We start from the raw sequence: 24,917 nt of genomic DNA, 5'->3' as shown, positions 1-24,917 counted from the left end.
AAATGCTTGCAATGAGCCTGCTGTTTATTTTTGAGATGCTTGCCATGACCATGATGTTCACTCTGAACTAGAGAGCCATCACCAACAAAACATTCTGAGTGCTGTTGCTGTTCCTGATGAGTACTTTTAAAGCTAGTTGAAGTAAGGTTAAACCCTTGAACCTCTTTTTTATTCGTTCATTATTTTTAAGAATTGTTATTATATAATTATAATTATATAATATAATATAATTGTTACAGCAACTACTGTGTTTTTTTCAATATGTACAATGAAACCAATATATAAGTTATATAGATTTGAGAGTGAATACCTGAAGCAAGCATCGCAACTTTTTAGACACTTTAATAATTTAACTATGAAAAAAGTAATCTTTAATGTTAAGGTTTTTTAGGCTACTTCATAAAATGATACCCAGCTGTCAGAGAGTTTTGTAGGAACATTCAGCAATGTTTTTGTAAATGTATCCTGTAAAACTATGAAAGAATCTGAAGTAACTTTCCCAATAAAAAATATAATTAATAAATTACAATAGAATAAAAGCATAATGAAACTAAAACATAATCACACTGTTTTCACACTGATCAATAATAGTTAATGAATGTGTCATAAAACCTTTTCCAAACTTAAGAACTGAACCATTTTTTTATTATTTTAGCACTGAATAGAATATTTTCTGAATTGACACTGATAATAAAAAGGTTTAAACAATGCACTTCCATTACTTTATAAAATGCGAAAATGTAAAAAGCCAATTAATACAGTACTTGTCTTATATGTCTTATAGGTGTTGTTCCCCAATAAAGCTAGGCCACATCCTGGGTTTGTTGTCTATGAATGAACCCAGTGTGCAGTGGCTACATGTGCGCCAAACTATTTTTCAAATCATGTCTCAAGTAAACAATTTCTTAAATTCCACTTATTGACATTATACAGGCATCAGCATAAGCCAGGGATGCCCAGTTCTGGACCTGGAGCAGGATTCCAGCACTGTAATGTAGTGTTTTGACGTGAAATGTTGAGATACTTACAATACCAACTCTAATTGTCTTTATAGCAGTCGATATGAGAACCAGTTCTCAATAATAGTGGGGGGGAGCGGTGAGGGGTCATCCAGTCCACCCACCCAGTCAGAGAGCGAGGCCCATTATGCTCTTTATTTACAACAGTTGAATTTTATTTAAATAAGCTTACCTTTAATTGGCAGGTTCAGTAGATGCCCAGCAAACATATGATATTTGATTCACACAGTATGTTTTAGTGTGTCCTCTCTATGCAGCCCTGTCCTCTTCCTCTGAATGAATGCAGTTCTGAATAATCCACAGCAGCATCACAGAGGGAATGTCCATTTCATAAATCCATAACCTACTTTCATAAATGGCTGGGTACTCTTGATTCATGAAAACAGGACTGATTTGTCCATGCAGCCCCCATGTGACACATTTAATCTGATATGTAAGAAGGCCTTAGCTTGCCTAAAAGTGTGCTACACATTTACACCACCAGAGGGACCATTAGGAGATTTAGGTGCTAGATCTGTTGGCTCTCATTGATCTCTCATAGCCTTTATATTTCCGTTATATTGTTGCCGTTATTGTCATGTTTGTCTGTGTACAATTCTTAATATATAATAATAATAATAATAATAATAATAATCATACATTATGTTCATTCTAAGAAGCTGATAAAGAACTATGGTTGACAAAATGCTGCTGATACATGGCTGTAGTCTGCAGTACCTATAAAGTCTTCACCCCCCTCGATATTAATATATAAAATATATAAAGATGATAATGTGGAAGTGCAAACAGATTCTATAAAGCCATATCAATTAATTAAAATATGTAATATGTGTAAAATAAGTGATTTCATAACCCCCCCCCCCTTTTGTGGTAGTATTCCAGTATACCAGTTTGTGAAATAGAGATCACCTGAGTGCAGTTAATGTGTCTACAGGTGATTGTAGTATAAAGACACCTATGACTACTCTGAGTTTAAAGCTTCAGCAGCTGAGGTGGTAGATAGCTTTATGGAATAGTGACAAAAGAATTAAGTCTAGACTTCAGTTCACATCAGAGGCATGTGGTAGACTCCAAGCCCAACTGAAAGAAAGCTCTTTAGACTTATGAGACCAAAATTAAGCTTTTCGCCCATCAAACTAGATGCTTTGTTTGGTGGAAACCAAATACTGCACATCACCACAAACACATAATCCCCACCAGCATCAATTTAACCTTCTGCGTGGCCATAGGTATCTTGGAGGCCTCCTTCACTAGCCATCTTACATGGCCACTCAGTTTGTGTGGGTTGCTCTTGGTCTGGTTGCTCTAGATTGACTTTGATTCCATTAAAAAAAGCAATGAAAGGGGAAGACATCCAAATGGGTAAATATTTTTATAGGCACTGTATAGGCCATTGGTCATTCACAGCAAACCCTAACTAATGGAGACATGAGAATGGCTTGTCATGCCAACAAGTCGACGAGGTGTCTGTTGTTTCCTGTTTTCCTATGTAGAACGTCTTTCAAGGTCTGCACTTTGTCCTGTTGTTCTGGGACCGGCCTATGTCGAATGTGTTGTATCTAGATTAGAAGCTATGGTTAAAAATTGCTTTGTGAGTAAACAGGGACTCATACTGGGGACTAAGCATAAACACCTGAGGAACTCCATTTCAGAATAGCTATAGATGCTTACAGACCAGAGTATATGACCCCACCAGTCCAGCCTCTTAGCCTTTTAGAAACAGACATTTGGACACTAAGGTCCCTAGAAACATAGCATGTAGTAGTCTACATTAAATGTTATTAGACAATGCTAGGCAACCATATTACGAATAACGGAAATTATATGATTTTCTGGACGCCTCTGTCCAATCAGAGAAGTTGTGATGAAGTTCTTGAAGAAAAGCGTCTGGCTTCAAATGAGTAGAGTTGAAAAGAGGAAGGAAGAGAGAGAGGGAGGAGCACCTCACTCTCGTTCTCTCTCACACACACCAAAAAAAAAAGAGAGACAGGGCCGAGCAGTAGAGTGCAAGGAGGAACTTGAGGTGCTCAGAGGCTGACTGAGACTAAGCGCTGTCTGGCTCCGCCATGGCTCCATGGATCAGGACCACCACTGAGCGATATGGAGTTGGTATGTGTGTGTATGTGGTGTATATGTTGAAATATTGCAAGTGTTTGAGCAATGTGTGTGCATCAGTAATGGCCCTTTGGAGCAGTGTCTGTGGACGCTCACTTTGCTTCCTGCTTCACAGGATGTGGGCAGGTGTTGGTCGCTGGAGTGATTCACGCTGGGTGTACAAAAGACGCTCAGGCTGCAGTTGCAAACATCACTAATGAAGGCAGACAGATATATAATGATGTGCTCCTGCAGCCTCCGCAGTGTTTTAGGGTTTTACAGACGGGCTCTATGTGTGCAGTTTTCTCTCTCTGTGTGTGTGTGTGTGTGTGTCTGTGTCTGTGTCTGTGTGCGAGTGTATTTCACATTTACTGCCTCATACACAGAGAGAACCATTTGCCGTATGGAAAAAGTAAAAGAATGTTAATAAAGTAAAAGTAAAAGAAGATTAGAAGAATCAGAGCAGCATTTTTGTATGGAACTGTATTTGCAGTAGTAGTTGCACATCACACAAGTAACTGAATAAGCGTTCTGCATTAAGATTAAATATCAGCATGTGACCTTAACGGTTGACCTTTGAAGAAGGTCATATTTAAAGAGTAATATAACATTGATTTAGTACATTTGGGGTCAGTATTTTGGGTTTTGGTACAATGAAGAGCAAAGTGTAAATCGTCATAGTCAATCGGTGGTGTTCTTCAAATTTTTGCCAGTACACTACATGTGTCGCAAGGATGCTCAGTAGCTTTTAACAATGACATGCTACTTTGCTAAGTTAGTCTCAAGGTCTATTAAACTGATGTGATTCTGTTTAAAATGAGCCGTTGAGCCTAAATCTATTGATATGTGTCATGTGACCTGATAGCCGTTTGTATATGTGTTTATGTGGTCTCACAAAGGAAGTTGACTACAGAGGAAGTAGGCCAACGAACTAAGAAGTGCAGAAATGCACTGTCTCTCTGTGTGGTTATGTGTGCATTGCAAATGCTTTAAAAAAAGCTAAAAAAAAGCTTTTTACATTGTGAATAATGTCAACAAAGCTTAGTGTAGATGATCAGTGGTCTGATCTATGCTGATCTATCCTGAATAATGGAGGGACGTAGTTTTCCAGTGACCCCCAGTTTCTGTCTAAGTGATGCAGTATAAATGTGTTTTGGTGAACAGGTTGATGTTCTTGAGCTACTCTGTAACAACGGCTTTCCGTTTTATGAAAGCAGTAATCCACTTGATGTGTTGCCAGTCATTTAACTCTGTATGATGTCCTGCGAAAGCCATGGTGAAGCGTGTCCTCTTGTGGCTTATTTCTCTACAACATCAGGAGATATAATTAAAACCCAGAAGCTCAGTTAGGCCATAGTGCAGCATGGCTTACAAAGTGTTTTGTGATATTTGTATGATTAGTCATGTACGTCATGAAATCTTCCCTGTCTGTTGTGCTTTTTTTTTATCTCTATGACCTTTGTTTACTTATTTTGGTTCAGTGTCAGCCATGTTGGTATCAATGCTAAACAAACCAGAACTGAAATGCAACAATGTAGACTTTTCTGCAAGGGAAATAAACCAAATATAAATGCACCCAAAAAAGCATAATTGGCCTCACTCTCTCTAGATGGGTATGGTGCCTCCCCACCCCCCTCCGCCTATCACTCTTCATGATGCTAGCTAATGTGGGTGTCTGTTAGCCAATGTAAGAGAATTGACAGTTAAGGCTTAGTTATATTTGCGCTTCAAGGTGTTGCACTTGACTCCACACATGGTGCACAAACTGCTGTAAATGCTATAGGCAATTATACTTAATTAAAGTGACGGGGGCAGTGCAACAAAGAAATACCCCTGGAAAAGTACCTAAATTGTCCATTTCTAATTAAGTCTGTTGTTTGTCATTTTTGGTGCATGCACCCTCGCCAGTTGCAATGCGTTAGTATGGCTTTCACACTCTCCTCCTCCGGAGCTGTTTGATGATGCTGAATTAGTGACAGTTGAAAAAGAAGCAGTGGCGCTTCAACCTTCTTGGAGGAAGCACCTTCACCCTCCCAGCTTGGTAGCACTGTGTGATGGGGGAGACTAGGGGTGTAATGATACATGTATTCACACCGAACACCATGAACACCTTGCTTTTAGCAAGTAAAATGTGGACTTACATGGTATTGTGGGAAATTGTTGGGTAATAGTAGAGTTTTGCCACACATTAAGAAAATGACTCAGATCAGTTTAGTTTTCCTTTCTTTTTTATCCTCCATTGCACTTTGCATTTTTCTGATTCGAAGTAAAGCTAAAAATAACTAGTCTGAACTAGACTAAAAATAAACAAGTGCTTCTCAGATATTTTGGCCTTTTTCCTTTTTATGGAAATTAAATCATGGTGGATGGGACAAAAAGGGTGTGTCAGTGTTGTTGGACAGTTGTAGGGCATGTGTGTGCCGAAACCAATCACTGTAGAAAACATGGACAATGCAACATCTCTTAAAAGTGAAGCAACCACAGGTCTCTACTGGATGGTTGCAGTATGATGCGTAACTCAGCCTTTCTCCATATGTTTAAATTACAAAGCAGGTAATTTTCCATCTCCATTGTCTAATTCCAACAGTTAATTTTCCCTGTGCTAATACTGGCACATTTTCCCCCCCAGAAATATATATTTTTAACTGTGGGGTTACATTTAGGAATGAAGTGATTGACAGCTCTGTCTGGAGGAGACCATCTGCAGGACCTGCACTGCACCCTTTCTGTTCAGTACATGGAGTTGCTGAGTTGTAGTGAAACTTACATGAGCTGCACTTTTACTGTCAAAAGATTCCACTTACTGGACAATATGAGTATCCAGTGAAAACATCTGCTCTGCTTCTGTGCTGTAAGCTCAATGAAGGCAGTCTGAGACATGCTGCCAAATGAGTGAGCTAGTCTGGCTCCGCCTCTGGTTTCTGTCCAAACTTTGTTGCAAATTTGACAACATGGTGGACAGTTTTGGCTTATTTCAATAGAACGGAAAGTAATGGAACCATGGCATCCATGTTTTGTACAGTCATTGGCCAAAACACTTTGAACATAATGTTTAATGTTTAATGTAATGTTTACACACTACAGGCTGTATCAACTACCCTGGGGGCTGGGGCTATATGACACTAGGTGAACAAAGTGTAACTTGCATCCCTGTTTGTTAAAAACAGGTTAAAAACCTGGGTTAGTGTTTTGCATTTGGGGATGCTGTTGCTTATTTCCCTTGTGTATCAAACTTGTACTGTGAACCAAACCGTGACTTTTGGCTTCTGTTTGCTATCCCTAGGGGAAAGTTAGCTAGTAGCAACAATCAGCGATGACTAAATTGGGAAGACAACTTTAAAAATACCCCTGCCCACTCATACAATAAATAATAATAAATATATACTTTAAACAATGAATTTTAGACTAAATACTAGAACACATTTTTTACAGCAATTCAAAGCTCCAATATACCTCTGTTCTACTTTTTGTCTTTTACAGTGTACTTTTACAGTGAGCTTTGTTTATTGTTTGAGGTTGAATTATTTTTTGCTGTTGCCTTTCTCTTTCTCTCTTTCTCTCACGCAAACTCGGTCACTCCCTCAGTAATGCACTGGGACTTAGCAACGAACAAGCACATAGCTGACTTTAAACAGGCCTTGGGGTTAAACACCCTTTCCATTTCAAACCTATTAAACATGTGTTTGCTGGCCAGGTTTTAAGCCTGTTTATAGAGTGCTGCACAGACTGCCTATAACACTGGGTACACTGTTTAGATATTATATTTATTTAGAGATTATATTGGGATATTTTTGATAGTTTGATAGTCTGAACTTTTACACAACATTAAAAGAAAAACATGACTTAATTTTTGTCTGTTGACTGGATAAAGTGAATATCTACTTTTCTAGATTAAATATAAAGGGCCTTTATTAGTCCAGATAAGCCATGCAGAATTCTTAAACCTTTTATTTAGTATTATTAGTATTATAATAATTAGTTATTATTAGTTATAATACTAATTGTTTAGTATTATGAGTAATATAGGACATATTTTAATATGTTGTATTTACAGTGCACACTTGAATAATTAATTAGGGAGCAAAATGAAGGCCCAAAAATAGCCCATAAATAGCCCATTTTTCTGCTTCAAATCATATGGTGCTATTTCTATTACACATCTGCATAAAAAGGCTTATGTGGGATCAGTTTACGCTTTTTACTCAGCACTGAGACCTGATCTTAGATCAGCGTTCTTAAAGGCCTGATTATTTGTGTCAGTTTGAAATGTTAAGAGATCCTATAAAGAGAACCTATAAAAGATATCAGGTCTTGTTACATACCTGTTTGCCCCATTGTGATAAATTACTTGTGGCCCCCTTGCTTTTTAATACGTCAGTTAAGTGCCCGATATTGACTCTGTGCTGATATTAATTATGCTAATGAAAATCAAATCAAAGTTTATTTGTCACACGCACAGTCATACATGGTAGCACGGTGTAACAACTAGCACTGAAATGCTTTGATGACTGTCCTGTTCCATAGAAAATATAAGATTAAAGCCAGGACGGATAAAATATAAGATTGAAAATCTAAAGTATCGAAAAAAAAAACAAAACAACAACAACACAAATTTCCCATTTATTCATCTTATCTTCTATCTTCTTATTCTGGAGCCTGCTCTGAATCACTGTTTCCCTTAGGCTGCCTCCCCATGGGTCTTCAGATGTATTTTATATTTTAGGGTAACTGCTTGGCCTGCAGTGTTGACGGTTGTAGAAGCAAGTTACCATTTTCAAGTGTCCACTTATGTGCTATTGCAGGGTTAAACAGCATCTTTTGTGAAGATGATGAATGTTAATATGCCAGTTAACACTTACAGAGCTGATTTAACATAAGCAGTTTTGCTGTGCAGCTGAGGGCAATATTACAGTTCATGTAGGTGCTATTATCACAGTCATTATGCTTAGGCACATCAGTAAGTGTCGGTTCAGAGACAGCTTCTATCCTCAAGCAATTAGGTTTGTGGACTGTGGACCTCATCTGTATTATCACAGACTCTACACCCTGCACTTATGACTGGAAACCCTTCACAGTCATACAGTCATACAGCACTCACAAATACTTTCCCCCACCTAAACTACACCTGAATTCACACCCATCCAGTGTCTTTTGTAAATAATGTAAACACTCAGATTATATTAAACCTGTACATTCAAGTATAATATTGTAAATAGAGATGTATAGTGTGTGAATATGTATAGTATACGTTAATGCATAAATATTTAGTATTTCTGTTTTGAAAATATGTTTTTATGTACTACTGTGAGGGATGATGCCCCCAAGTTTGTCACTCACCTTTACACCTGTGTAATGTGACGTAACAATACAAGGGATTTTATTTAATTTGATTTAAATCTTTAACATAAGTGGATAATACACATCGGCTAAACTGTAAAAAAAGTCTATTATGATATTGCAAAACATTAATATCAGGGACATTTACATTAGTTCCTTGTAAATTTAGCCAGTCATCATAGCTAGCTATGTAGTTAGCTAATGTTATCCTGTCCCTTCCGCACCATGGTAGATAATGTTAGCTGAGGTAAAACTAATTGTATTTTTTTTTATTATTATTTGAGAATGTGGAGAAAGGTGGGGACAACTTGTTCTTCACTGGGTACTGGGCTAACAGATCATGTTGATATTGTGCAATAACCTTGTATTGCCATTTTTTCCATTTTTCATGATTTGACATTATTTAAATCTTGCAGTTCTTTGCATTGTGTCAAAAATTTTAATGAATGGACTGGTAGAAATTCTTCAAAATGACTTTTTATGCTGGCTGCCATTGACAGTTACCTACCTAGCTATGTGACAGTTTTTCATGGCTGACACTTTTTCTCTTTCTGTAAAGTTGCCGTTGTGGACATACACAGATTTTACCTGACAGGTAGCTAATTTACTTAAACCAGCATCGTGCCCATAGGTTCATGTCCATCTGCTCCAGATAGTCCTACTCTATTATGCTAGTCTACAGAGACTAAATAAACTGTGTGTGCATTTGCACATATGTGTCAGCAATGGGTGCAACTTAAAGTAGCTAAATGCATTCATTAGAAAGGGCATCCACGAACATTTGGACACATTACTAGTGTATTTACACCTAAACTGAATTCCACTTATTCCATGTAAAAAGTACTTCTGAATATTATAACTTTAACCAAATGTATTTGGATAATAGACACTTTTTTCTGCTCATTTTCTCAACATAAGCCATGTCTAACAAGTACCTTAATGAAGGACAGGCTTAGCTTTGGTCTCACCACATGTCTAAGAGCCACATTTATATAATTCCTGACCCACTGCTGATGTAGCCAACTTTGTGAATCGCTAACAGCAAACAAAGCAACCCAGATTTATACATCCTCAGCCTTTCATTACTGATAAATATGGATTGAATTAAGTCAGATTTACCTTCACATTAAGGTAATACGAAGTAGGACACAGGAACTTCTTCCCGCATTTATTTAACTTTCTTAGTAAGAGCTGCCTAATTGATATTTTCCAGTACTTTATTTTGAAATATTAGTAAATATTAAAAAGCCCTTTAATCACCAGAATAATTAATATATTACCAATACAATCTAGAGTAACAGACTTGTATGTGCTATGAGAAGCTTTACAGGTTGTGGATGTGGATTTGTATGTGTTTGCTCAGCTGATCCATTAAGATAACATTGAAAAGTCTTTTAATCTCTCTTTTTTTTAGTTAAGTGGAATTTCACAGCCAGAGAAGAAAGGCAGCTTTCTCTGGCGGTTGGGGAGACGGTGCACATACAGGAGGCATGTGAAGGTAGGATTTTGAAAGGATATTGAATCAACAATAAGCTATTGAAGGAGTCAGAATGATCATGTCTCAAGTTTTGCTTTAAGCTGCAATAGAAACAGCTTTAAAGTGTCACATATACTGTAGTGTGATGATGATTAAGTCAGGATTTAGTTTGTGAACTGTAAACATGTAGCTTCAATACTGAGCCACAGACAGACTTGAGAAAAAAAGTACTATTTAATCAGGGAATGCTCACTAGGATTGCCAGCTTTAAAATGCTGCCTGCTTTTTCATGTTTAGTATTCATAAATCCTGCCATATAGAGCCAGCAGGCCTTCTGTCCTGACCCAAAAAAAGAGGCTAAGCATCATTTAGCTTTACCGATTTGGTCTGCTGAACCACTTGACATTTTAAGGTTTTTATGCTAAATGAGTGTGAACCAAATTCAGAACAACAAAGAGGAAGAAGCATTAGCACTGAGTGTCCTAAAAAGCTATGGAGATATGACTTGGTCCCAGCAACCAATGACATTCTGAATTCAGCAAAGCCCCACTACAACCAAATAACCAAAACATTGATAATGGGGTGGATAGGGTATATTTGTACTAAAGTGCTAAAGAGAATGCTTTTGTAATTTCAGGCTGGTATAAGGGCTACCTGACTCGAAACAAGGATCAGAAAGTGAGTGGAAGTTCTTCTTTTGTTTCTGTAGCTTTCGCTGATTCTCTTACTCTGTATTCAAATGTGCCCGTTCCTCTCACTGTTAAATACATACATTAAACATGTTGTGATGACCATTTCTGTCCTATAGGGAGCCTTTCCTGCAAGCTTTATTGAGCTGAAGGAGGTTATCATTGAAAAAAGAGGGTGAATCTCTTTTTTTTTTTATACATGTATTCAAAGTAGTTTCTACGGTTGAATCTTCCAGGTGACAGTTCTCTCATTTCTTTTTACTTGTTAATTCTCTCTGTCTGTAGAAATGAAGAGGTTGTGACCTCTGCAGAGATGCCCCTGGTGAAGGAAGTTACCACTACACTGAGAGAATGGGGCACAATCTGGAAACAACTGTTTGTGGTACTGTATTTGTGTTTGTTTGGATGTGTGTGTATTTGTATGGGAGTGTATTGCGATGCTTTAGTCTGAAGGTGGTGTTTTAGTTGCATCAATGTTGATGTTATGGTCAGTCATAATCAGTTATGAGAGCGTTAAAAAAATGGAAAGAGATATTTGCATACCAGATGTAGAAATATGTAAATATTAATGTTGCTTCAAGTTGCATTTTGTATAGACAGTGTGCTTTAGAATATTTTTATCAAATGTATCAAATTCATTAAAACAAACAGGACAGTAGTGAAATATAACAATCCAACAATTTGTGCATTATAGGCCTATAGGCCTAATATTTACATTATCGTGTACACGATATAGACATGTCTTCAATCATTTTTGCTGACCTCAGTATTGCCCATTGTGTTTACTTTAGGGAGGATGGAATGAATAAGCTGGAATGTTGACATATATTGACAGTAGTTCGTGCATATTTTTATATTACAATTCTTACATGTGAATATTCTAATAATAATTAAAAGTAATAATAATGCACTTGCCCCTCTTTAAAAGGGCATAAAATCATTGTTATACTATTTTAATATCATTATATCAGTGGCATAAAATGAGTTTAAAATGACAATAATATTGTGTATCAAATTATTTCTGGGACAATTTATCAACCAAAATAAATAGATATTGTTGCAGGCCTAATGTATTAAATACTGGAAACAAAAATTTATTCACACTTGAATCATTGTAAGATCAGAGAATCACAATCCTATAATGCGAGTGCTTAGAATAAGGCTGCATGTGTGTCCTACATGATAATTAATGTAGAGCTACATCGGTCACCGCAACATGATTGGACCAGTCACTACATAATAATGTTTTTGTTTTTTCAACAATATGTGCTAAATGAAGCACATTTTCAATTGGAAGTTGTTTAGAAGAGAAGAGAAGGTACCCAAACAGCTTAATGTCAAATATATGCCCCTGCAACAGTCCTAAATTAGCATATGTGTGGTGTGTAGATGGTAATGTAGTGTAAATTATGTTAATCCCTACAGCAGTCCCTATATCCCTATAGTTTTAAGATATTTGAGATTAGCTGTTTCTCTTCACCCTGAGTTTACTTTTTCACTAACCAGTAATTGTGTTTCTGCTTCTATAGGCCACTAAGAAGGAGCGTTTTAAGCAGGTGCAGGGCTTGATGTGGGATCTGATGGAGTGGCGCTCTCAGCTGCTCTCTGGCACGTTGCCTGGTGACGAGTTTAAGGAACTCAAACAGAAAGTCACATCTAAAATCGACTATGGAAACAAGTACTATACCTTTGACTTCTATTGTTCTGTCTCAGTCTGTCTCACATATATACATTTTACACAATTAAACTAAGATTCATAACCAAATAAAAAGCTCCGGGGATACGTAATTTATTCATGTGGGAAAGCACTTTTGTTTTGTTGTTGTGTGTTGGGTTGAATGGGCCTTTGGACTGCTCAGTTAATATGGCAGAGAGGTCTGTTCTTTGTCTACCTTGTGCATAGAACAGCACAATAATGACCTTTTATTTAGCTGTTGAATTTAATTGTATTATGAGTGACAATTAGCTGATGTCTCAGTGCTTGATCTTAGAGCATCTTTAGAATTAGACAGGAAGAACCTGTCCTAGGCCAGCTCTTGTCTAGCGCACACTCTTTAGGCACTATTACTCATCAGAATGGTCTGGTACAAGTCCTTACATCATAGGTCACTCATGCCTGAGGCTTTCACAATGCTTGTGAAATAAACTTGCTTGAACGTCTTTTGAACGTTGAGATTCTAATGGTTTATTTTTAGGTTAGGTTGTGTGGAAATGTCTTTCTTAGATGGTATTGCAGGTTTTAATGACAAATATTGATTGGTAGTTATTCACACAATGAATCTTTGTCTCTCTATCTCTGTCTCTACCCTGCGCAGGATTCTGGAGTTGGATCTGGTAGTGAGGGATGTTAATGGGAATATTTTGGACCCTGATAATGCCAGTGTCATCAGCCTGTTTAGAGCTCACGAGGATGCGACGGCAACCATCAACGAACGCATTAAAGAAGAGCAGGTTGGAAAGAGAGAAAATAAAGATACCGGCATTTTTAATCCCACCCATGCTTTTTTGATTGCTCTCAAATGCCACTGGATCTACTCAATCCGGCAAACATGTCTGTCACCACTGTCGCAAGATAGCCTTGTAGTTTCTCAGTGGTTATCCAGTAGGTGAAAGAGAAACATCTTACTCTTACTTTTGTTCGAAGTGCATTCAGTGGAAATACTGACACAGTGTAAAAGACAGCTGGCATTTTTAAAGGGGGTGGGAAAAAACTGCAAAGCTGGAGCCAATCATGGTCCAATCAGGCAGTGATTACTGTGGCTGAGTCAGGCGATTGTACGAGTGGCTTTAATCTAAACAACTGCATCTCACACTGATCCTTATGTCTCCCTGTGATAGTCTAATGTCCAGATGGATCATTCTGGAGTCTCAGCACGGATCCAGTCCTCTCCCACACACAGCCTCTACGTCTTTGTACGCAATTTCGTCTGTCGCATTGGAGAGGAATCTGAACTTTTCATGTCTCTGTACGACCCCCTAAAACAAGTCATCATTAGGTGTGTTTGAGAGTAATGCTTCCACATAAGTTCTTTACAAAACTTCATAGACGGCTCCATTGCCCTCATTCTTGTGCTTTTACCAAAAATAAGCTATTTAAGAAGAAACAGGGGCTAAAAAGATGACAATCTCCTTCTCTGTTTCTGCAGCGAGAACTACCTGGTGAGGTGGGGAGATAAAGGTTTTCCTAAAGATGTTGAAATGCTCAACAACCTGAAGGTGGTCTTTACTGTAAGTCAACACTAGGGGGGAGCATTATCACATGTATTGCATGAAATATACTGTGTCAAATTGTAAATAACTGTAGATGTATAGTTAGCTGACAGAATGTAATTTCCACTCTTTTCTCACTTTCTAGGATTTAGGCAACAAAGACTTGAACAGAGAGAAGATTTATCTTATATGCCAGATTGTGCGTGTTGGAAGAATGGACTTGAAAGAAACCAGCACTAAGAAATGTACCATGGGGCTGCGCAGGCCATTTGGGGTTGCAGGTACGCTGAAATCAGTAAAAGTGCAAGATTACAAGAATACAGCTGCATTCTAGTTTACCAGCTCAAAAAGCAGTTACTGAACTGGTAAGCTAGAACACAGCTGTATTAGAACACTGTGGAGATGGGTTTAAAGTAATGTATTATGGTTTAGTTTATATACCTAAATTTGACAGGTTAATATTAGCCTGTGTTAAATAAACCATAAACTGGTTTAACATATTAGCATATTAATTATGAATGTTTCCTAGTGTAATCTCACATATAGTTAAGAAGCAGTTTGTCTCACTGGAAAGTTTGTAGTTGCATACAAAGCAGTCACTGTTGCTTCCTTGCTTAGTGATGGACATCAGTGACATAATCAAAGGAAAGATGGAATGTGATGAAGAAAAGCAATATTTCATCCCTGTTCATCCGTAAGTTCTCTTCTCTTCTCTTCTCTTCTCTTCTCTTCTCTTCTCACCACTTCTCTTCTCGTCTTGTCTCTCGTCACGTCTCTGTCTTATGTCTCGTCTCGTCTCTTCGCAAAAAACTCTTCTCTTCTTGTCTTGTCTCGTCTCATCTCGTTTTGTTTCATTGTGTCTCATTTTGTCTTGTCTCATCTCGTCTCGTCTCTCTAAAAAAAGCATTTCACAAAACTGACAATTTTTTTTAAAGTGAAGCATTTAATAAAATTAAGTCTCGTCTCATCTCATCTCGTCTCGTCTCATCTGGTCTCTCTAAAAAAATCATTTAATAAATTTGACCTTGAGTCTTACCTTTACATAACATTGCAGGTCTGTCTTATTTCTCTTTTCGTCTCGTCTCTCTCAAAAAACGTTTGAGCATTTAATAAATTTGACCTTACATAACATTGTCTCATCTCTCTTCTCACCTCGTCTTGTCTCTGGTATTGTTGAACTTGTGAGTCAGTTTGTCTCACTGTCTCTTTTCTCTTCCATGTGTGTATTATAGGGTCTTGGCTGAGAATGACTTTCTCCACACACTCTTGAACAAGGTGACGGCTTCCAGAGGAGACAGTGGAGGCCAGGGTACAATAAAATGCTATGATTATTTCTCCCATACAGAGCAGTGCAGTGGTGTTATTTCTCTCTGCTAAAGGCTTATTACACCGTAACGTCCAATAAGCTTTCGTACAGACAGTGAGGGAGCAAGGGTCTGGATTCTAATGGTCTACCTTAGAGAGACAAGAGCTAAGGTTTATAGCTTTCATTAACACCAGCTAGAGGAGAGAAAAGAGAGAGAGAGAGAGAGAGAGAGAGAGAGAGAGAGAGAGAGAGAGAGAGAGAATAGGAGTGTATAGGAGTATATACCTGAAATGGTTGGTTGGATGCAGTTCAGATATATATATCATATTAATTCTTACAAAAAGAGGTTGTATGTGCCAGTGCTTACATGAAAGATTGGCCAATCAGGTTAAATTTAATGAACTGTATGTACATTTTTGTGTTCTGTTGTCATGCAAAACGAGACAATGTTCACACAAAGACAAAATCAAGATCATTACATTCATCTGCTGATGAAATGAGGACAGCATAGCATTCCAGGGTGATATGTTTATTGTACCACAGGAGTAAAGAGAACTACTTTTACAGAAGTAGTGCAATTTGAAAGTACAGAAATACAGTAAGTTCTGCAACAGTGCAAAAACATTTCAGTCAATTGAATGTGTAGAAATGTGTAGAAAAATAGTAGGCCTAAATTGTGTAATTCAACATGTCTTATCTTCTTGTCCCTTTCTGCAATCTGTTGTATGTCAGGGCTTTGGGTGACAATGAAGGCACTGGTCGGTGACATTGTCCAGATCCGTAAGGAATACCCTCATCTAGTGGACCGGAGCACAGTGGTGGCCCGGAAACTGGGCTTTCCCGAGATAATCATGCCAGGAGACATCCGCAATGACATCTACCTCACACTGCACTCTGGAGACTTTGACAAGTACAACAAAACCACACAGAAGAATGTGGAGGTCATCATGCTTGTGTGTGATGAGGAGGGAAAGATAGTGCCGGTGGGTTTGACTTGCAGCCATTCACTTAAAATTCCAATGTAATCAAGACTTCTAAATCCAAAAGCCTTACTTAAACCCTTGATATTGTCACAGTCAGACAAAAACCCTATAATTCCTATCATTTTTTTTTTCTTTCTTGTATTTTCATCACCTAAACATCAAACAAACTGGTCTTTGAGTTCAAAATTTCTGTAATTTTGGTTAATAAAAATAATACTGTGAAGAGTTTTTCCTCAGCAAGACTACAGAGTCATAATCCAAAGGGAGGATTCCCCTGTATTGCAGTTTAGATCTATTCCAATGCTCTGTGTACACAGCTTTGTGTAGGAGGATTGATCTTCTCAGATTTTTAGATAAAAGTCAATGATTCCTTCTGCAATCTCTGCCATCATCTTTCACATATAAATTGCTTTTTGGTGCGTGTGTGTATCTGTGAGAAGTAAAGTGAACACAGAGTCAGTCAGTGTGATATTGAATACACACACTACTGAACACATGTGCTCTGCACTAGAACATTCCACACAATACTTCACATGAGAGAGATTCATCTTAGTTATTTGATTCTGCCAGCTGCCAATGGAAGGTGGAGGCTATTGGGAAAGTTTGGAGAACTGATTGACAGCACAGCCCCTTCTTGATCTTTCTCTTCAGAACGCTATCTGTTTAGGAGCAGGGGATCAACCAGTACACGAATACAGATCTGTCATCTACTACCAGATTAAACAACCTCGCTGGATGGAAACCTTCAAGGTCAGACTATTTGTTTGTTGTTTTTCTTATTTCACTAAAGTTTTTTTAAAGCAGAGAATGGAATGATTTAACCTGTAGAAAATGACCAAGTGCATCACTAAACACAGCAGCCCCAACAACTGTTTGAATTGCACTAGTCAGTCTTAAGTAATCAGTACAGTACTTGAAAAACTTTAGCATTCAGACAGTTTTAACAGCAAAACTAGGGTTTGGGTTAGAGAATCTCTAGCCTACTGCATTAACATCATCAAAAAGGTTGTAAAAAAAGTTATACTCTAATAAACATTTTACAAAACTGATTTGGAATAGTAAATAATAGGTAATAGGTTACTATGCAGGGACTAATCAGGAACTAAAGAATACTGCTATGCCAACCTAAAGTGATTCTTGAAAGTTGTGAACACTTTTGAATTTTTCATATACATTTTGAAGATTCATATAAAGTCCTAAAAGTAGATAAAGAGAAGCAAATCAAACAAACAAGACAAAAAAAATATTACATACAAAATCTACAACATAACATTTCTGTGAGTAGAAGAAGTATATGAACCATTCATTTTCAGTATCTAGTGTGACCCCAATAACTGCAACTAAATCTCTGGTAACTGTTGATTAGTCCTGCACATTGGCTTGGAGGAATTTTAGCCCATCGCTCCATACACAACAGCTTCAACTTTGCAATGTTGGTGGGATTCCTCCCATGAACCCCTTCCACAACATTTCTATTGGATTATGGACCTTGACCTGACCATTCCAAAACATTAATTACATAACTTTATTCCACTCAGACCTTTTTACTTTAAAATGTGCTGCTATAATTCTGAATTCATTGTTCCATCACTGATAGCAAGCTGTCCTGGCCCATGTGCAGCAAAACTGTCCCACCACCATGTTTCACAGATGGGTTAAGGTTTTTATGTTGAAATGCAGTGTTTTCCTTTCTCCAACGCTCCTCATTTAAACCAAAAGAAATCTATTATCTGACCACAAAACATTTTTCCACTAGCCTTCTGGATTGTCAATGTGATCTTTATCAAACTGCTACTGGGCAATGTTACTTTTGTAGAGCAGGGCTTGCTCCTTGCACAATGCACACCACTGTAGTCCAGTGTTCTCCTTATGGTGGACTCATGAATCTTAACATGTGAGAAAGGCCTTTAGTTGCTTAGAAGTTAACTTGGGTTACTTTGTGACATCTAATGAAGTTTTAGGTTGCATTTATGCAGAACTATAGAAAGTTCACAAACTTTCAAGCCCCACTGTGTAACACCTAAATCACTATTGCTAACTCATAGAGAGAAGTACTGATATAGTACTGATATATTTCTCAGTAGTGAATAATTATGGTAGTTCGCTGAGTCTTACATATCTCCTGGAGAACTTACTTATTTATGTAATATGTATATATTATGTAATATATATAGTACTTACTAATTATGTCTCCTCCATAATAACTACTTATTTACAATTGTCTAAAATATGTAAAACTGTATTTGACTCTAAAAGACTACAATTTAAGTAATAATGTGAGTAAAATAGTGAGATTTCAAAGCATTTTGGTAAATTAATCCCCAGTTAAATTTGTGACTATTGTAATGTGGTTTTCCTGCATGTAGGTGGCGATCCCCCTGGAAGAGATGCAGCGGATTCACCTGCGTTTCATGTTCCGCCACCGTTCTTCCCAGGAGTGTGAGTGTTGGGTTCTGGGCATTTTATCTAATTTCCATTTGAAGGAATCTGTGACATCATCTTAAGGGCCATTCCATTACTTTACCTAGCAAAAACCTCACAGCTAATCACAAAAAAGAGAACACTGAATAAAAGACCTACTAAATCTTGAAACCGGAGTCAGACGACAAAATTATACATTATATATAATTATTCACGAAGCATTGCAGGCTAGCTAAGTATCTCACTGAATCTAGTCTAGCTTTGGGTAAGTGCTTTGCAATTGAAAAATCCACTTTTCAACAAAGTACACTTTTTTCTATAGAGTAGAGGCACACAATTGAAGTTGTGAAGCAAAGCCAGTGAGGACATGTATGAAACAGTGCTGAAATGCAGGATTTGCCCTGTGGGTTCTGCTTTAGACCTTTAGAGCAGATCATCTCTCTCTTACTCCTCACTACAACACTCTTTTGTGCTTTACCACCATGTAATCCATCACAACACACACACACACTACTCGACACATACTTTCATAATTAAATAAATTAAATGGACATGCATTGAAATAAATGTTTTTAAACTACATTTCACCTCAGATGCTGAGGTTCAGAGCCTGCACGAACATGGCAGCTGCTTGATATGAAAGAGACACAAGTTCTGCTCTAAAGTCAGAGCATGTTGTCTTTCTAGAGTCAGACTCAGTCAGGCTCAAAAGATCAGAGCAAATGAAGCAGAAGGAGCTTCTTGTAGTTCTATTCAGTTTCCTGAAAACAGGTTTATGGTTTTTAACCTCATAGTTAACATAGTTCAGCATTTATTTGTTGTAAAGTGTCCTGCATTATTAAACTATATATATATATATATATATCATTACTGCATCATTACATTTGCAAGAGAAGCAAAACACCTTCCTGATCCATAATGGAAGTTAATGTAAAGTAATTTTGAAGCATTTCTATTGGTTCATTCACCATTATTTTGACTCAGTATAGAGCACAACTGCTTTATAAAAATCAAAAACAGCGATCATATGCAGAATGCCTGTTAGTATTCATCAGTAACACATGCATATTTCCTGTGCTTTCTGTCTTTCTAGCAAAGGACAAGAGTGAGAAAAACTTTGCCATGGCATTTGTGCGACTAATGAAGGAGGACGGGACAGTGCTTAAGGATGGAGCACACGACCTGGTGGTGTTTAAGGTGAATACTATGCATGCTACAGACAAATACACACATATTTGCACTCAGTCAAAAGTTTTCAGAATTGCATCCTGTGGATAGAAAGTGAAGAAAAGCTAAAATTTATGTTAAGTTTATATTAAGGGCAGGTTTAACATCTGTTTATGGATTTGTGCAGCACTTACTGATAGAGCTCTCCTCCAAGCTTGTTGAGGTTTTATGCAATAAAATAGCTTTAAAGCAGAGATGGACCGATCAGTGTTTTTGAGGCCAAGACCCTCTGCCTTTCAGTACAGTACACAGTCGGACGATCCTTCCATGTGTCATCACTCCTTTTCATTACAGTGTTCAATTTTTACATATATAGTGTCTAGTTCACATAGTTTAGTTTGCTCTAGAGGTGTCCCAATCCGATGCAGTGACTTTGGATTGAGGGCAATCCAGGCATTTTTAATGGATCAGGTATGAGCCTTTAAAGTCCGATCCATACTGATCCTTGGCTTTGTTGTAGCAGAGCGTCCTCTAACATTCTCTAGGCACCATTAACAGATATGATTTTAGCTTCTGCCTGCTGCCACAGTGAGGTACCTGAAAACTACCCTCAACCTTATTGCAGTAAACAAACAAAAAAATACACATTTTTAAAGTGACAAGTGTGATGACGTTACCAGTTAGCAGCCAAAACAACTTTCTAGATATGTTCTGCTGTTGAAATGAAGAGTAACTTATGCACTATTTAAAGTGGATTTGAGAGTTGAAATGAGAAGCCTTTTTTGGTGCTAACTGGTAACTTTACCGCTCTTATCAGTTAAAAAAGAGTTTGGTATTACTTACTGAAATAAGGTCACAAATGATGTTTAGGGTAATTTCAAAACAGAGTGACAGGAGGCAAGGTAGAATGGCTTAATTTAGCTAATTTAGCTTAGTTAATATGTCAGAAGAGGATGATTTAAACCACACTTCCTTAAAACGTTTGTCTAGTTTCTAGTCATTGTTTTGTTTAATACACATGCTAGAAAAGCAAACCATAGCTCATTGAGTCTTTCACATGAGTAATTGACAACAGCAGCAGCTTTCAGTTTAAATTGTGTACCACCACCACACACACACACACACATGATTTGACTGCAGCTATGTAAAGAAACTGAGAGCTGAATGGTCGATTAGCTCAGTAAAACTGGATTATAGGATATTAAACACACTATATATATGAGTTTCAAACAATGATTAAAAAAGTTGCTGACAAACAAAATAAATACATTTTGAATGTTAGATTATCTAAACTGTTTAATACATGAATAAATATATTATAATTAAAATATTGTATTGACTGTTAAGCTAAAATACAGTGATTTCACTAGTGATTGCTGGTGTGTATTAACAGCAGGTCTTATTTTAGTTGTGGTGCTGTAGAATTTATGCAATCACAAAGATTGAATTGGACCGGTATTGGCCAAATAAACTTGATCGTTTACACATATGGAGTGTATGGTCTAACAAATCTTATGTCTAACCCATTTATTTCAAAAAGAAGGGAAATGTGATTTTCCATAATATGGGCCCTTTAAAACTGTGCTGGTAAGATGCGGTGAGTTGTTTAGGGGTGGTTGTTTTCTCTCTTCAGGGTGATAGTAAGCGCATGGAGGATGTGGGCTCCTATCTGTCTTTGCCGTCGGAGCGCAGTCACACTGATGTCCACAAGGGGTCCACGCTGATGAGGAACAACAGCAGCGTGGGCGGCCTGTCCGTCAGCTCACGGGACAGCTTCACCATATCTACCCTCGTCTGTTCCACCAAACTCACACAAAACGGTAGGCGTGTGCTTGGCTCAGACAAAGCATGTACGTGTATGTGCATGTGAGAATAAGAGATAGAGAGAGAAAGAACAGTGTGGTTTGTGATTTTAAAATGAACATTTAATCTTTAAATATCTCTAGAGTCACCTAACTCACACACACACACACACTCACACAAACACACAGTCAGGTGTGCTGTAACAGCTGTTCTTGAGAAAGCCCGTTAATCACATTAATGAATCTTCCAAAATCATCAATCACACTGCACAGCTTCCACTGGGCCCATACGGACACACGCACGCACACATACACACACATAAAGATATTGCACACGTGCATTTATAACCTTATTCATCTTCTATAAATGATTCTTAATCCTTGCTTCATGACATTGTTATCTAAAAACGGACAACAGCACAGACAGAATGTCGCCTTTGGTTCTGCTGCTGCCGCCACAGTTTGTAGCTACTGTGCTGTAGATGACACTGCACAAGCAAGTCTATTTGAGATAACTTAACATGTCAGTGTGGTTTGAGGCAATCGTGCGGTCATTTAGGCAGGCAGTTCACACAGTGCTAAATGGTGGGTGTTAAGCTTCCATTCCATGTTAGCTACAATGCCTTAGCCTTATAGCTCCAAACCTCAAAAGGCAAGCTTTAAACATTAAACACGACTTACCTGATTGACTACACTGTGGGATGAGGGGAGAACAGTGTAAATTTGAGTTAATAGACTTAAAGTAAGGACCCACAACGGTGTGTGTGTGCGTCTTTGTGTGTTTTGCAGTGGGTTTGCTGGGGCTGCTTAAATGGAGGACTCGGCCAGAACTGCTCAAAAGCAACCTGCAGGACCTTAAACTCATCGATGGAGAGGAGGTTGTCAAGGTGTGCGCTTATGGGGTGTTAGTGGAGTGTGTTTGTTGTTTTTGTACTGTATGTACACTAAAAAACACTTATGTATATTCATATTTGAATATCTAAATGTGTGTGTGTGTGTGTGTGTGTGTGTGTGTGTGTGTGTGTGTGTGTGTATGTGTGTGTGTGTTTGTGTGTGTGTGTGTGTGTGTATGTATGTATGAGCAGTTTTTGCAGGACACGTTAGACGCTCTGTTTAACATCATGATGGAGCACTCTCAGACTGATGACTATGACATACTGGTGTTTGATGCCCTGGTGAGGAACGTACACACATGCACTCCCAGACCTTTATCACAGTCACTCTGAAAACACGATTGCCTTTTAATACCTTGTTCATATTTCTGCTGATTTGAAATGTGATTCATCATTCTGTGCCAAAATTGAAAGTCTGGTCACTTTTGCCTGCCTTGAAAACGTCTCCTAAGTTTTGATTACATCACCATGCACCAGTGAGCAGGGAAAAATATTGCCCAATAACATCATGTTTCACCTCCTACCAAGCCCAGCTGTCATTGAGCGAAAATGCTCAGGTGGCTCAGAAAGACTGATGCTAGATTTTACTGGGAAGTGCATCACAGTATGTAAAGAAAATGTGTTATGCTTTACGATTCACATTTGGCTGTCTCTCTCTCTCTCTCTCTCTCTCTCTCTCTCTCTCTCGCTCTCGCTCTCTCTCTTTGTCTTTCAGATATACATCATAGGTCTGATTGCAGACAGGAAATTTCAGCACTTTAACACTGTGTTAGAGGCTTACATTAAACAGCACTTCAGTGCTACGCTGGCCTACAAGTAAGTAAAAACTGTTCAAGCATGAACACACACACACAAAATATTTTTTTAGTTTGATTGTTGGTTTAGCTATGGTTTAGCTATCTCCAATGTGCTATAAGCATTTCTTTTATATCTTTTAATGACTGTCTAGTGAATGTAACCCTGCACATCACACTAACCCAACCTTAACCTTAACTTTTAGGGTTAGGGTTAGATGGGCAGTGGTGGCTCAGCGGTTAGAGCTCCGGGCTGTTGATAACAGGGTTGTGGGTTCGATTCCCGGGCTTGGCAAGCTGCCACTGTTGGGCCCTTGAGCAAGGCCCTTTACCCTCTCTGCTCCCCGGGCGCTGGAGTTGGCTGCCCACCGCTCTGGGTGTGTGTACTCACTGCCCCTAACACATGTGTGTGTTCACTACCAGATGGGTTAAATGCGGAGGACACATTTCGCTGTACAGTGTACAGTGACAAATACGTGCACCTTTACCTTAGATTTAAGATTTAGGTTAGGGTGACGATTTAGGGTTGATTTAAGGGTAAGGTTAAGGTTAAAGTTAGGGTTAGGTTCAGGTTCAGTTACATTTAATAAATATTCAATTGACTATTAGATGAATACCCGGTGAGCCTCTTTAAGGCATCTATTTTGGGGCATCCAACTAAAGTAAAAGTGATATGAAAAATTTTACTTAATGTAACTTTTATTTTATATATATATACATTTATACATAACAACCAAACACTTAGTAGTTGTATAATTACAGACTGCAGTCCATCTGTTTCTCTGCATACTTTGTTAGCCTCTTTTCACCCCGTTCTTCATTGGCCAGGACCCCACAGGACCACAGAAGTGACTCTGACATGATGGTGGAGTGTTAGTGTATGTTATTCTAGTAGAGCGGTTCAGACACAGCGGTACTGCTGGAGTTATTAAACACTGTGTCCACACAATGTCCTCTCTATAAGACACTCCTATACAGTTGGTCCACCTTGTAGATGCAAAGTCAGAGACAGAAGCTCATCTGTCACCGCACAGTCTGTGTTGGTCATCCTCTAGTCCTTCATCAGTGATTACAGGACACTGCCTACAGGATGTTGATGGCTGGACATTTCTAGCATTGCAAAGGCTTATAGCTGCATAGTATAGCATAGTACTGTAACATTGTAATTATTTTTCCCTCTAGTCGTAATCTATAGTGTTGTTGTCCTCACTGTGTTCTCTCTGCGCGACGTGCAGAGTTACAGCTACCTAGAGAGATTGTAGACGCGTAAAATTTTACCATAGGGCCTGCTCACTCCTCTGAGTTTGGCTTTCTCACACTTTTCCTTCTGAGCTTCTGTTTGGTAGTCAGCTGAGGTAGTCCGGTTCCCTTGCTTCGCTTCGTCACGTTCCCCCTTTGAGCTTGTCTTCTGCAGATATTGATATAGGACAAGTCATAGTCATGAGGCCTGGTCCGTGTAACATGTAAATAAAAAACTAGCTTTGAGTCTTGTAACGCTGCTCTTCAGCTCTACAGCGTTACAACAAGTAACAAGTGTCTACAACATGATAATCTCCCGAAGTGGATGTTGTGTTTGACCGCTTGACCTTGCGAAAGTTGTTAGTGGGCTGGGTTTATGTGAATGTTCTGGGGTTTTGGAATTGGGCTCTTTGTTTTAGTTCTGCTGAGATACATTTTTGGACACCTTTAAAATGTACCTGAAACAGAACCTGACCATATAGCATC

The 24,917-nt window shown here is 38.3% G+C and overlaps 1 protein-coding gene across 1 annotated transcript in view; it reads left to right on the top strand.

Moving 5' to 3' along the window:
* Positions 1 to 3,011: 3,011 nt before the first annotated feature.
* dock2-like (dedicator of cytokinesis protein 2) overlaps positions 3,012 to 24,917 on the top strand; it is a 134,686-nt gene continuing 112,780 nt past the window's right edge. The window contains exons 1-20 of the mRNA XM_072668653.1: positions 3,012 to 3,128; positions 9,865 to 9,948; positions 10,565 to 10,605; positions 10,736 to 10,791; positions 10,902 to 10,998; positions 12,146 to 12,294; positions 12,932 to 13,067; positions 13,455 to 13,612; positions 13,763 to 13,844; positions 13,972 to 14,107; positions 14,445 to 14,520; positions 15,059 to 15,135; positions 15,865 to 16,115; positions 16,767 to 16,865; positions 18,482 to 18,554; positions 19,630 to 19,733; positions 21,337 to 21,523; positions 22,295 to 22,392; positions 22,591 to 22,680; positions 23,114 to 23,214. Coding sequence (XP_072524754.1) covers positions 3,086 to 3,128; positions 9,865 to 9,948; positions 10,565 to 10,605; positions 10,736 to 10,791; positions 10,902 to 10,998; positions 12,146 to 12,294; positions 12,932 to 13,067; positions 13,455 to 13,612; positions 13,763 to 13,844; positions 13,972 to 14,107; positions 14,445 to 14,520; positions 15,059 to 15,135; positions 15,865 to 16,115; positions 16,767 to 16,865; positions 18,482 to 18,554; positions 19,630 to 19,733; positions 21,337 to 21,523; positions 22,295 to 22,392; positions 22,591 to 22,680; positions 23,114 to 23,214 — 2,138 coding nt within the window. The 5' untranslated portion in view covers positions 3,012 to 3,085. The remainder of the gene's footprint in view (positions 3,129 to 9,864; positions 9,949 to 10,564; positions 10,606 to 10,735; positions 10,792 to 10,901; positions 10,999 to 12,145; positions 12,295 to 12,931; positions 13,068 to 13,454; positions 13,613 to 13,762; positions 13,845 to 13,971; positions 14,108 to 14,444; positions 14,521 to 15,058; positions 15,136 to 15,864; positions 16,116 to 16,766; positions 16,866 to 18,481; positions 18,555 to 19,629; positions 19,734 to 21,336; positions 21,524 to 22,294; positions 22,393 to 22,590; positions 22,681 to 23,113; positions 23,215 to 24,917) is intronic.

Source organism: Salminus brasiliensis, chromosome 2 (assembly GCF_030463535.1).
Source record: "Salminus brasiliensis chromosome 2, fSalBra1.hap2, whole genome shotgun sequence".
In the NCBI taxonomy this organism is placed as follows: domain Eukaryota; kingdom Metazoa; phylum Chordata; class Actinopteri; order Characiformes; family Bryconidae; genus Salminus; species Salminus brasiliensis.
This window is presented reverse-complemented; position numbering and strand designations above follow the sequence as displayed.